At 40.1% G+C, this 12,669-nt stretch overlaps 2 protein-coding genes across 8 annotated transcripts in view; one reads left to right on the forward strand and one right to left on the reverse strand.

Moving 5' to 3' along the window:
• Nucleotides 1-12,669, forward strand: part of LOC140845908 (transmembrane and coiled-coil domain-containing protein 5A-like) — a 161,778-nt gene that overhangs the window by 64,853 nt on the left and 84,256 nt on the right. The window lies entirely within an intron of this gene.
• LOC140845974 (transmembrane and coiled-coil domain-containing protein 5A-like) overlaps nucleotides 1-12,669 on the reverse strand; it is a 79,526-nt gene that overhangs the window by 5,198 nt on the left and 61,659 nt on the right. For 5 of the 6 annotated variants that reach the window (XM_073221479.1, XM_073221509.1, XM_073221423.1 and 2 more), the window contains one exon: nucleotides 9,707-9,934. In XM_073221479.1, the coding sequence (XP_073077580.1) occupies nucleotides 9,736-9,934 (199 nt within the window). In that variant the 3' untranslated portion in view covers nucleotides 9,707-9,735. Of the gene's footprint in view, nucleotides 1-3,607; nucleotides 9,935-12,669 lie in introns of those variants that run through there. The other variant, XM_073221531.1, reaches the window with a different exon arrangement.

A 12,669-nucleotide genomic window follows, 5' to 3' on the forward strand; every position in this document is an offset into this window, starting at 1 on the left:
CAGATTATCTAACCTTGTATTTATAGAATTTACAATTCCAGGCTAACAATTTTCCCTTTGAAAAGGATAGAAAGGGAACATTTGCTTATTGGGGAAGTATCTAAGATGATTTAAGGGCTAAATATATATTCCCAGCCCCAAGTAACCTGCCAGTATGAACCCAGAAATATGAGTAAAGTGTGAAGGCAATAAAAGCCTTTTTTAAAGTGCTTAAAATGTGCCAGGTACTGTGCAGACTATTCTATATAAATTATTTCATTGTACCTTTACAAAAAGCTCAAATTGGGTATTCTTCCCATGCAAACGGGGGGCTAAAGCTAAGGGAAATTAGGTAAATTGGCTCAGGTTGGTGGTAAATGACAGGGGCAGGTCTGTTCACCCCCAAAGCTTGTGCCTTCCACTATACCTGAAGATAGGTCAAAGGGATGTGGGCAATGTCTCCTACAGAGGAGGACAGTGAGGACAAGGCTGAGTTCCCTGCCGAACCCTTCTTTACCCTCCCAGACAGGCGTGCTCCGTTCTTCTCCAGGCACCCCTCCCTTGAAGCAGCCATGGACCACAGCCGCTAGAGGGCAGACACGCCTGAAAAGTGCCAGGCCAATGACGAACTTCATCCTGCCCATTTCCCCCTTGGTCTTCCTCAGACAGGGGCTCAGAGGCTTTCTGCATATGCAGAATAAACGGTCACACCATTTACATTTCCACAGCTTTTCACAATTTATAAATCCCTTCTAAATTCCCATTTCATTTCATCCTTGGTACACCCTCATTGAGTAGTGTGTTTTATTGTCTTCATTTTACATAAACACTTGGAGAGTTATGGGACAAATGTCTGATTTCACCATCAATCCTTATCTAGATGGCAGAGACTTGCTAGAGCCCTGGAAGGTACTGATGCCTCAGGGCAGATCGGTGTGATGGGATAAACAGTCCAAAGCACAGAGTGTGGGCACTTACAGGGAGCAGCCCTGTCTTGTTCAGTCCTGAGTCCCTCATAAACAAGTGCTCAAGAAATATTAACGTAACTGATTTAAGAAAAGAGCCTCAAGAACCTATTGTGTCAAGTTCACCACCTTCAAAATTTTACACACCGGGCGACTTGGCATTACTATCCCATTTCAAAAGCAAGCTGGCTGAAGCCAAGAGAGACTCACATTAAGCCGTAAATTTTATCAGTGAACAAAGTGGGACTTGGATGTGTTTACTTTCAGAACCCTTTTCACTGTGCCTCATGATAATCACTAGATCCCGAACCCTCAAAAAGCCAAAGTCGGAAGAGCCACAACCTGACAATCCGATTCTAGGAGATTAAGTCCAGGCTCTGTCACTGACAGGCGGAGGTGTCTGTGGTGTGTCCTGCCCTCTCAGTGTAATCAGGGCTAGACAAGGCCGCTCACCTCACCTGCTTGCAGAGCTGTAGCAGAATTTGGTCACAACAAGGCATTGCAAGAGCACCCTGAAGGCTTACTGTGAAAGGAAGGTTGAGAAGAACGGATTCTGAGTTGTTAGGATGACGCACTGCAGAGTAGCTGGTAGGAACTTCTTCCACGTTATAGTGATGGTATCTGAACTACGATAATGGCAACCACAGGCTGGAAATCTCACTGGATAAAACAATACAGGAGGGAGAGTCTCATAAAGAACTAACTGCACTTAATTCTTCAACCAGATTCCAATCTTTTCACTCCAGTATCTGTGAGAAGATTCTTCAGCCGTACTTCCTAGCCGGTCCTCTGCCCGGCCAGCTTATTTTCTCTTGGGAAACCTGGTTGCTGCTTCTTCAGTTGATGCTCCTTTTGGACTGTTTCATTCTCAACACTGGCCTCCCTGACATGCTGTCTTGTGAATGCCATTAGCGCCATAGTCTTCAGCCCTGGCATCAAATCCTCCTCACCCCCACTTCTATTCCAGCCCCCAGAACCCCATGCTGTATGGAACCTTGGTCCCATTTTTCAGTAAATGAGCTCGCATATATGGGAGCCATTTTCATAGCATCAATTCAGTATCATTCAACAAATGTTGATCCAATTTTCTTTTAACAGGTATGTATTGTACACATTCTGTGTGCAAGAGTTGTGTTGGGTACATGTGAGGACCCAATGAGAATTTAAATAAGTATCATATACTCACAAAGTTTAACAATCTATTGGAAACAGGAAAAGATTAGGGCAAGATAACCCGAATAAATAATGAAAGATTAATTTTCATTGTAAGTAGAGAATGCTATAGGTCCTCCTCTGAAGGAGGATGAGATTATATCCAAATTAGAAGGATCAGGGAAATCTTTGTAAAGGGCTTGGCATTTAATAAGCATTAAAAGGGATCAAAGGGTGTTTCAAGAGAGGAAATGTCATCCTCAAGAACATATGCACAGAAAGTAAGTCTAGATTTGTGTACTGGCCCAGTGTGGCTGAAGAATGGGAAATGGGACTCTGGACAGGACGTAGGGGGCCATCCACGTGGCTTCTGGAAACACAGGCAGGGGATAAATGAAATTGACCCTTCTCAAATCAAGGGTACACTATGTTCTGACACATCAAGTATTGAGTAATACTTGAACCATAAAATTTCTCCTGGGCGAGCTTGTGCTGGTTGGGGCTCCTTGGTCCTGTGAGAGTCACTTCCTTAACGTGTGCCTGGAACTTCTCTTCACGTTGCCCACCAGTTCATTAACCTCTCCCATGCTCCAACTCACCATAAAACTTCTACCTTTTCTTCTAAATCTTGACTCATTTCCTGGAAGAGGGTTAGTAATTTCACCTTTAATAACAGAATAGAACACCCCAGACTGTCCCTCAGAGATCACCTTCTACTCTCCCAGAGCCTCCAGACCTCCCATCTTCCACCCCGCCAGACATTTTATTCATTCTTTGTATAGAAGTGTGATTGCTAAAAATTGATTTGGTCCATTTCCCTCCACCGTTCTGATGGACAGGTCTGCATACTGTGGTTTTCCAAGTGGCAGGGCTCACTAGCACCATGGGGCTAGAAACAGAGCTCAGGAACAGCTCCAAGGCCCAGCCAGGTACTCTCAGTGCATGAAAGATCCTTTTTATGGTTAAAACCTAACATGCAGGTAGAACTCTAAACCTCAGTTCACAAACACTTTGGAGAAATCACCCAGGAGTGATCTGAACTGTGGTACCTGATGATGGATCCACTCGGTGGTGGTTTGCCATTAATTCCCTTGCTCTTGTCAAATGACAAGACTTTGGGTGATGTGAGAATTGCTACTTGCTTAGGGACTTGTTTTTACAGGGACTGAAGATAAGTTAGTAAGACATTTACAAATGGCTTTCTCAAGGTTGCTGGTGTATCCAGCATTCCTGGAGTAAGGACAGGAATGCTGAACAGATGTGGCCCCTCTGTCTGTACGCCTGTTTCCATAAGGTATTGTGAACTTGTCCATAATAGCCAGGAAACCTTGCTGAGTAAAAGCTCAGCTAATTTGCAAAAAAACTTCCATTGATTTAAAACTCAGAACTAAGATGTACTTTTAGGTCATGTGTAGAGGGAGAAAAAACTTTCCCAGAATAAATAACTTTGACCAGCATATTTTCCCCTTCTTTCTATCTCTGTGAATTATTTTCCCTAATTTTACATTTCTTCCTCCCATGTAATTGATTAGTCTGATGATTAGCTTAGTGTCTCAGAATTAATTAAAATTTGACTTTGGTGCTAAAAGTAATAGAAGAATGAAGAGAGGTAGTAAACATTCTGAAAATATGTAGTGGGGAGGCACTCTTTTGCTCTGGATGCATGTATTTTACCATTTCTGAAAAATCAGAATACTAAAAAGGTATAACCTAAATATGGCCATAGAAGTATGGTGACAACATAGAGACTAGGGGGTTTGAGAAATATGTAGGAAGGCTTATTTACATTCTTTTTCCTGTACTACTTAACCATAAAAATTAAACTGCCTACACATTAAGTGGGCATTTTATTTTATTTTCACCATATATTCCTTTGCTTCTCAGGTGGTTTGCCTTTGTACAGTCTGTGGTCAGGCCAAGCATTAGCCATTGTTGAGTATGGGTTTTCACACACACACATCTTCCAGAGCCATTTCTTATCTCTACAGTTGTGTGTCCATAAATGCCAATTGGATGCGTGAGAAGGAAGGATTTCATCATTCCCAGTTTGGCTTAAGTATGGTCTCATGAAGAGCTTGAAGCCAGACACGTGATGCCTGCCTGTCCTCAAGCCACCAGGCCTCAGGAAGATCAGATCTGTGAAACATTTCCAGTGCACGATGTTTGTTTAAACCGTCCAGGGATTAGCATATACCTTGCTCAGTTTCTTCTCGAGGATATCTAAACTCTAGTCTTTGCACCCTGTATTTTTCCTAAACAACTCAGTCATCGTGGTAAAGCAAACACACTCGGCTGGGCGTTCCTGTGCTTAGGCTTGTTTTGTCCTTGCACCCCAGCCCACAAGACAGCAGGCCAAGAACTACCAAACTCTGACCTTTAGAAGCCTAGTATTTGGCTCTGAAGCAAAGACTCTTGTGTACTGGATAATTGTGAGCATCCTGCAACTTCCCACACAGCTTCACACCACCACCAAGCGGAGGTCTGTGCCTGTCCCCCCGGTGTCCTCTGCAACACCGCCCCTCGTTCTGTGCTCGGGACTCTCGATATCATGCTGTCCGCCACCTCTAGAACTTACCCCACCAGTCATCATTTCCCTTTCCTTCCTTCTATTTTCAGTCTTTTTAGTTTTTCCTTTCCCCTTCTGATAAATGTTTCCACAATCTTAAAAATCTCCTTGCATCTAGATAATTGTAATAAATGTAAATGGAGTACAGTGCTTTATAAATTGGAAAATTTGGTCAGAGCAGATGGGATTAAAAACCACCAAGAATTCCATTCTGAGTCTAAGAAACATATCTCACATATGAAAATAAAGAGGTTGAAAATAAAAAGATGTAAAAAAGTACTCTTTTCAAACCCCAAGCAGAAGAGAGTGAACATCAGATAAAACTTTAAAACAAGAAATATTACTAGAGATAAAAAGAAGTTTCATAATAATAAAAATTTCAATTTACCAGGAAGATATAAAAAACTCTAAATCTGTATACGCTTCAATATATGATTCTAAGTTTGTATCTTTTTTTTTTTATTTTGGTGACAATTACATGAAGAACATTATGTTTACTAGGCTCCCTCCTTCACCAAGTCCCCCCCACATACCCCTTCACAGTCACTGTCCATCTCTGTAGTGAGATGCTGTAAAATCACTACTTGTCTTCTCTGTGTTGCACATCCTCCCCTGTGCCCCCCCCCCACACTATACATGCTGATCTTAGTGCTCTCTTTCTTTTTCCCCGCCCTTATCCCTCCCTTCCCACCCATCCTCCCCAGTCCCTTTTTTCCCTGTGGTAACTGTTAGTCCATTCTTGGGTTCTGTGATTCTGCTGCTGTATTGTTCCTTCAGTTTTCCTTTGTTGTTCTACTCCACACATGAGTGAAATCATTTGGTACTTGTCTTTCTCTGCCTGGCTTATTTCACTGAGCATAATACCCTGTAGCTCCATCCATGTTGTTGCGAATGATAGGATCTGTTTTTTGCTTATGGCTGAGTAACATTCCATTGTGTATATGTACCACATCTTCTTTATCCATTCATCTACTGATGGACATTTAGGTTACTTCCATATCTGGCTATTGTAAATAGTGCAACGATAAACAAAGGGGTGCATCTGTCTTTTTCAAACTGGAGTGCTGCATTCTTAGGGTAAATTCCTAGAAGTGGAATTGCTGGGTCAAATGGTATTTCTATTTTGAGCATTCTGAGGAACCTCCATACTGCTTTCCACAATGGTTGAACAAATTTACATTCCCACCAGCAGTGTAGGAGGGTTCCCATTTCTCCACAACCTCGCCAACATTTGTTGTTTGTCTTTTCGATGATGGTGATCCTTACTGGTGTGAGGTGATATCTCATTGTGGTTTTAATTTGCATTTCTCTGATGACTAGCGATGTGGAGCATCTTATCATGTGTCCATTGGCTATCTGAATTTCTTCTTTGGAGAACTGTCTGTTCAGCTCCTCTGCCCATTTTTTAATTGGATTATTTGCTTTTTGTTTGTTGAGATGTGTGAGCTCTTTATATATTTTGGATGTCAATCCTTTGTCAGATCTCATTTATGAATATATTCTCCCATACTGTAGGGTACCTTTTTGCTCTATTGATGGTGTCCTTTGCTGTACAGAAGCTTTTCAGCTTGATTTCGTCCCACTTGTTCATTTTTGCTTTTGTTTCCCTTGCCCAAGGAGGTATGTTCGTGAAGAAGTAGCTCATGTTTATGTTGAAGAGATTTATACCTATGTTTTTTTCTAAGAGTTCTCTGGTTTTATGACTTACATTCAGGTCTTTGATCCATTTCAAATTTACTTTTGTCTATGGGGTTAGACAGTGATCCAGTTTCATTCTCTTACATGTAGCTGGCCAGTTTTGCCAGCACCATCTGTTGAAGAGACTGTCCTTTCCCCATTGTATGTCCATGGCTCCTTTATTGTATATTAATTGACCATGTATGTTTGGGTTATTGTCATCTCTATTCTGTTCCACTGGTCTGTGGCTCTGTTGTTGTGCCAGTACCAAATTGTCTTGATTCCTGTGGCTTTGTAGTAGAGCTTGAATTTGGGGAGCGAGATCCCCCCCCCCTTTATTCTTCTTAGGATTGCTTTGGCTATTGGGGTCTTTGGTGTTTCCACATGAAATTTTGAACTATTTGTTCCAGTTCGTTGAAGAATGTTGTTTGTAATTTGATAGGGATTGCATTAAATCTGTATATAGCTTTTGGCAGGATGGCCATTTTGATGATATTAATTCTTCCTAACCAAGAGCATGGGATGAGTTTCCATTGGTTAGTGTCCTCTTCAATTTCTCTTAAGAGTGTCTTATAGTTTTCAGGGTATAGGTCTTTCACTTCCTTGGTTAGGTTTATTCCTAGGTATTTTTTTTTTTGATGCTATTGTGAATGGAATTGTTTTCCTGATTCCTCTTTCTATTAGTTTATTGTTAGAGTATAGGAAAGCTACAGATTTCTGTGTGTTAATTTTTTATCTTGCAACTTCGCTGAATTCCGATATTAGTTCTAATAGTTTTGCAGTGGCGTCTTTAGGGTTTTTTGTGTACAATATCATGTCATCTGCAAATAGTGACAGTTTGACTTCTTCTTTACCAATCTGGATTCCTTGCATTTGTTTGTTTTGTCTGATAGCTGTGGCTTAGACCTCCAGTACTATGTTCAATAACAGGGAGGTGAGTGGGCATCCCTGTCTTGTTCCCGATCTCGGAGGAAAAGCTTTCAGCCTCTCGCTGTTCCGTATGATGATAGGTGTGGGTTTATCATTTATGGCCTTTATTATGTTGACGTACTTGCCCTCTATGCCAATTTTGTTCAGAGTTTTTATCATGGCTGGATGTTGAATTTAATCGAATGCTTTTTCAGCATCTATGGAGATGATCATGTGGTTTTGTCTATCTTCTTGTTGAGGTGGTGGATGATGTTGATGGATTTTCGAATGTTGTACCATCCTTGCATCACTGGGGTGAATCCCACTTGGTCACGGTGTATGATCCTCTTGATGTATTTTTTAATTCGGTTTGCTAATATTTTGTTGAGTTTTTTTGCATCTACATTCATCAGGGATATTGGTCTGCAGTTTTCTTTTTTGGTGGGGTCTTTGCCTGGTTTTGCTATTAGGGTGATGTTGGCTTGATGGAATGAGTTTGGGAGTATTCCCTCCACTTCTGTTTTTTGGAAAACTTTAAGGACAATGGGTATTATGTCTTCTGTGTATGTCTGATAAAATTCTGAGGTAAATCCATCTGGCCTGGGGGTTTTGTTCTTGGGTAGTTTTTTGATTACCGATTCAATTTTGTTGCTGGTAATTGGTCTGTTTAGATTTTCTGTTTCTTTCTGGGTCAGTCTTGGGAGGTTGTATTTTTCTAGGAAGTTGTCCATTTCTCCTAGGTTTTCCAGCTTGTTAGCATATAGATTTTCATGGTATTCTCTAATATTTCTTTGTATTTCTGTGGGGTCTGTCGTGATTTTTACTTTCTTGTTTCTGATTCTGTTGATGTGTGTTGTCTCTCTTTTTCTCTTAATAAGTCTGGCTAGAGGCTTATCTATTTTGTTTATTTTCTTGAAAAACCAGCTCTTGGTTTCATTGATTTTCTTCTGAATTTTGTTTATTTCTTCTCTGATCTTTTATTATGTCCCTCCGTCTGGTGACCTTAGGCCTCATTTGTTCTTCTTTTTCCAGTTTCGATAATTGTGACATTAGACTATTCATTTGGGATTGTTCTTCCTTCTTAAGTATGCCTGGATTTCTATATACTTTCCTCTTAAGACTGCTTTCGCTGCATCCCACAGAAGTTGGGGCTTTGTCACTTAGCTACAGCAGAGAAAACATGGTGATGAATAATGAAATATGCATGAAAGGAAAATTTTTTTTAAGTTTTCTTAAGTGACTCTGAAATTACAATGTGTGAAAATACTTTTACTTTCATGATTCTAAGTCTCAAATTCATGAGTGCAGAGGAGTGGATTTCTTGCTCAGCTCTGTCATGTGTCAGGACAATGGTAAATGGGAGCTGGCCATACCTTATCCTCCCCTTGTGCCAAGAACAAAGTCTGGTTTAGGGAAACACCTATTAAGGCTGCACATACTGGGCAGAAAGTGCCAGATGCCACTGCCACTCAGTGTGGGAATAAGCCACGCATGCAATGCTGTTCCTTGAGATGGTGGGGGGTGTTTCCATTTAGGGTGCCAGGTGAAAACTCCATGACTTGTATTGTCAGACGATGCATATTTGCACATTACTCTAGTAATTGCCAGGAGAAGAGGATTTTGTTTTCTCTGAGGCCTGGGGTTAAGAAAGAATTTACTCATTCTAGGCAATTTACCAGATTAAGAAAGTTGCTTAATTTTTTTTCCATTTGGTTACTTCTGTTCGTAATATTTATCTGTGGTACTAGATGCCTATAAGCCTTTCATTAAAGGATGACTTTGGTGACACATGATCAGCTGATTATGGGACAGGGATAGGCATTTGACCTCGGCCAATACAGATTCTTTGGTATTTCCTGCTGTAGCTATTGGAAAAGACTGATTGTACTGAAGTTGCTAATCGGGTAGTATAAGATTTAAGTTATTTTCAGAATATTGCCACTTAAAGGAGCAATGCCCATTCAGAGAAATGGAGAGAGATGAAGCCCTGAGGACACTGGTGAAACTTCTGGATTCATCCATGCCTGCAACCTCAGATTTTTAGTTCCATAAGGCAACATATTTTTTTAAATTTTGCTGTAATTTCTAAGTTAGCTTAAGTTAAGGTCACTGGCAGCTATAGAGTTCTAATTATCAGTAAAGAGCCATCTGCATTGCAGAGATCTGGTCTCTTACATTTTTAAGTTTATCTAGGAGTAATGATGGTCTCTAACTTTGCTTAGCATCTATGACATTATTCTGAAAATGGTCTACTTTGTTTACTATTTCATACTATTTAGCTTATCCTATAGCTGCTGAAATCTATTGACAGAGCTGTTTACTGGGCAAGGTCGATCTTGGAAACACAACATGGGGGGAAAGGTAATCAGTAGGCAAACCTCAAGGGAAAAACTGGAGAAAACATCTTCCCTCTACAAGTTCCACCATCTCCTAGTGTACACAGTCAGGTACCACTTGCCTTCTTTTCCCAAGGATGTTTTTTGGAGATTAGTGGGGCAACAAGTCCTCAGTCCGAAGTGTGAGAGATGCAGAGAGGAAGCTTCTTAGCCTCCACAAGGTGCTCCTGTTCAGTATCTTGGGTAGTATGTCGATTAGGAGGTCTGGATTTATAAAGCTTATGTGGAAAAGCAAGTAGCCCAGCAGTGTGATGAAAAATAGGGTGATGAAAAAGAGAACCTGAAAAATCCTGAGAAGAGAAAGCCAAGAAACTTTTAGCCAGATGTTAGAAAACCAGGAACAAAATAGTAAGTCATACCTCAGTGCACACCTGGTTCCTTCTTGATACTCAAATGTCTCCCACTAAATCTTGTCTCCGTTCCCAGCAACCCCTTGTAAATGTGGTCCTTCCCTTGTGCAGGCTTGCTAGTTACTGTCTTCCATCGCTGTGTTTTATTTTCTTTTAGTATTTATCATTATCTGAAATTATCTTGTGACTTAGTCACACCAATTTATACCGCACTAGCAGAGTATGCATTTCTATGGATCTATACCCTCTCCAACACTTACCATCAGATTTTTAAAGTTTCACTAATCAAATGATTGTAAAGTAATATCTCATTATGGTCTTGATCTGTATTTCCCAGATGAACAGTGATGCTGAATATCTGTGCATAGGTTTATTGGTCTGATGTGTTCCTTTTGCCCATTTATCTGCTAGGTTGTTTGATCTTTTCTTAACTAAATGGTAAAAGTTCTTTCTGTGTTCTTGATATGAATCCTTTTCCATGTGTACTTTATTAATAACTTCCCTCTACTTTCTAACTTTCACTTGCTCTAAGTGTTGAAGAGCAAAAGTTAATAATTTTCAATAAAGTCTAGTTTATCAACCTTTCCTTTAATTAGAACTAATCCTTTCATGTCATGCTAGAAATCCATGCCCTATACCAAGGCCTGAAAGATACTTCTATCTTCATTGAGGGTTTGTAGCATTTTAAAAATATGTTCACAAATTCTTTGATAGTCCTCTCATTATGAGATTTCCCTTCATTGGGATGTGGACTGGACTTAATGGCTCATTTCTAAAGAATACAGTATTGTGGAGGTGCCAGTGTATGACTTCCTAGACTAGGTGCTAAAGACACAGCAGCGTCTTCCTTAACTCTCAAGAGAACACCTTCTGTCATATTGGGAGGATACCCAACCAGCCCTGTGGAGATGTGCATGTGCTGAGGAACTGAGACCTCTTGCCAAAATCCAGCAAAAAAGCTAGTGTGAAAATAGATTCTCTAGCCCCAGCCAAGCCTTCTAATGACTGTAACTTTGGCCAACATCTTGTCTGTAGCCTCATACCAGACCTTGAGCTGGAACTACCAGGCTAAATGACTCAAAGATTCCTGACTCATAGAAACTATGGGATGACAAATGTTTATTATTTGAAACTAGGAAGTTTTGGGGTAATTTGTTGAGTGGTAGTAGATAACTCATGCTGCAATCTAAAGATCCCCTTTGTTTCGTTTTGTGGACATTGAAGTCTTTAACACATTGTGCCTGCTTTTTATATATGCTCAATGTTAGTGATCTGATATCATTTTTTGTCTTATTTGGGTAATGTTTTTCCTACCATATTTTTCAACGATTCTTCCTTTCCCCTAAGACATATAATTAGTGTTACAGATCAAAGGTCTAAATGTGCACTGTTTCTAAGCTCTTTTTTTGTTGTGTTTCATTGTTCAGTTTTCCTAGTCTGGTCCCAATAGCACACTATCATAATTATTACAGCTTCATAGTATTCCCCACCTCTTGCTTTTCTTTAAAATTTCGAGGTTATGTCTGACCCTTTACTCCTCCAAATATAGTATATTTTAGAATCATTTCATTCAATTCCATGAAAAATCTTTTGGGGAGTTTGATTGGAATTTAATTGACTATTTATCAACTGGAGACAACTGATGTATTTCTGATATTAAGGCTTCCTATCCATGATCATGGTATTTCTCTTCTTTCATTCATGATACTTTTAATATTTCTTAATACATTTCTCTAAATTTCCCTATAAATGATGAATTTTTTTTCCCTTGCTGTTTTACTATGATTTGTATGGGCAAACCGCCACTGTTTCCTTCCTACATTAACCTTATCCAGCTGTTCTGGGCTGCCTGCAGCTCCAGGACAAATTCATTACCACCTGCCCTCACTAGTCACAGAGAACCCCTTCCCCACCAGTTCTCTGAAGTCTTTCTCTAGTGTTGATCTTAGAGCCAGGATCCAGGATCCATTCTGGTGAAGTATCTTAGAATTAGAATCAGAGGCCCTTTACAAACCTCCTTCCTCCTTCCTGCAAATCTCCTTGAAGCTGGATACAATATTCATAAGGAGGTTCTGGGTGACATTCCCAGGGAAAATCTTAGGAATAACCAACTTTTTAATCTCTTGAGTTAACAACCAGCATACCAGTGCCCCACAGAGTGGTCGAGTAAAACAAGAGGGAAGGTATTTGTAGTTTCCTGAACTAAACTTGTACATTCTCCTCCAGATCACCAACTCTCATTAAGGCAGACAGTCCTTGGGAGTCCATATGGGCAATTCCATGCTTGGCACGGGTGTTAAAAGTATAGGTGAAGGCAGTCCTAGGAGTTCTAGGAAGAATTCTACTAGGTGTTCCAGGAACACTGTATGTGGGGATATCAAAATATGTAGTACTTCATTTACCTTGTATGAAGGGACATCCCCCTTAAGCCAATATTCTAGACATTTGGAAATTACCTTTAAACACCAATAATTTTATGTTAATCATTTTGATGGAACTCTTTCTAAATCATATTTTATACCACTTTGAATCTGTTTCTGTGTGCCTTCGTAAACAGATTATATTGAACATAATTTGACCTTTACTTGAAAATACAAGGCTACATGAATACAAATTTTTGCTGTCCCAGTGATTCCTTCAGAACTAATATGCACTCAGTTGTTTGAATGTTGAGT

The sequence above is a fragment of the Manis javanica genome, chromosome 1 (genome assembly GCF_040802235.1).
Source record: "Manis javanica isolate MJ-LG chromosome 1, MJ_LKY, whole genome shotgun sequence".
NCBI classification, from domain to species: domain Eukaryota; kingdom Metazoa; phylum Chordata; class Mammalia; order Pholidota; family Manidae; genus Manis; species Manis javanica.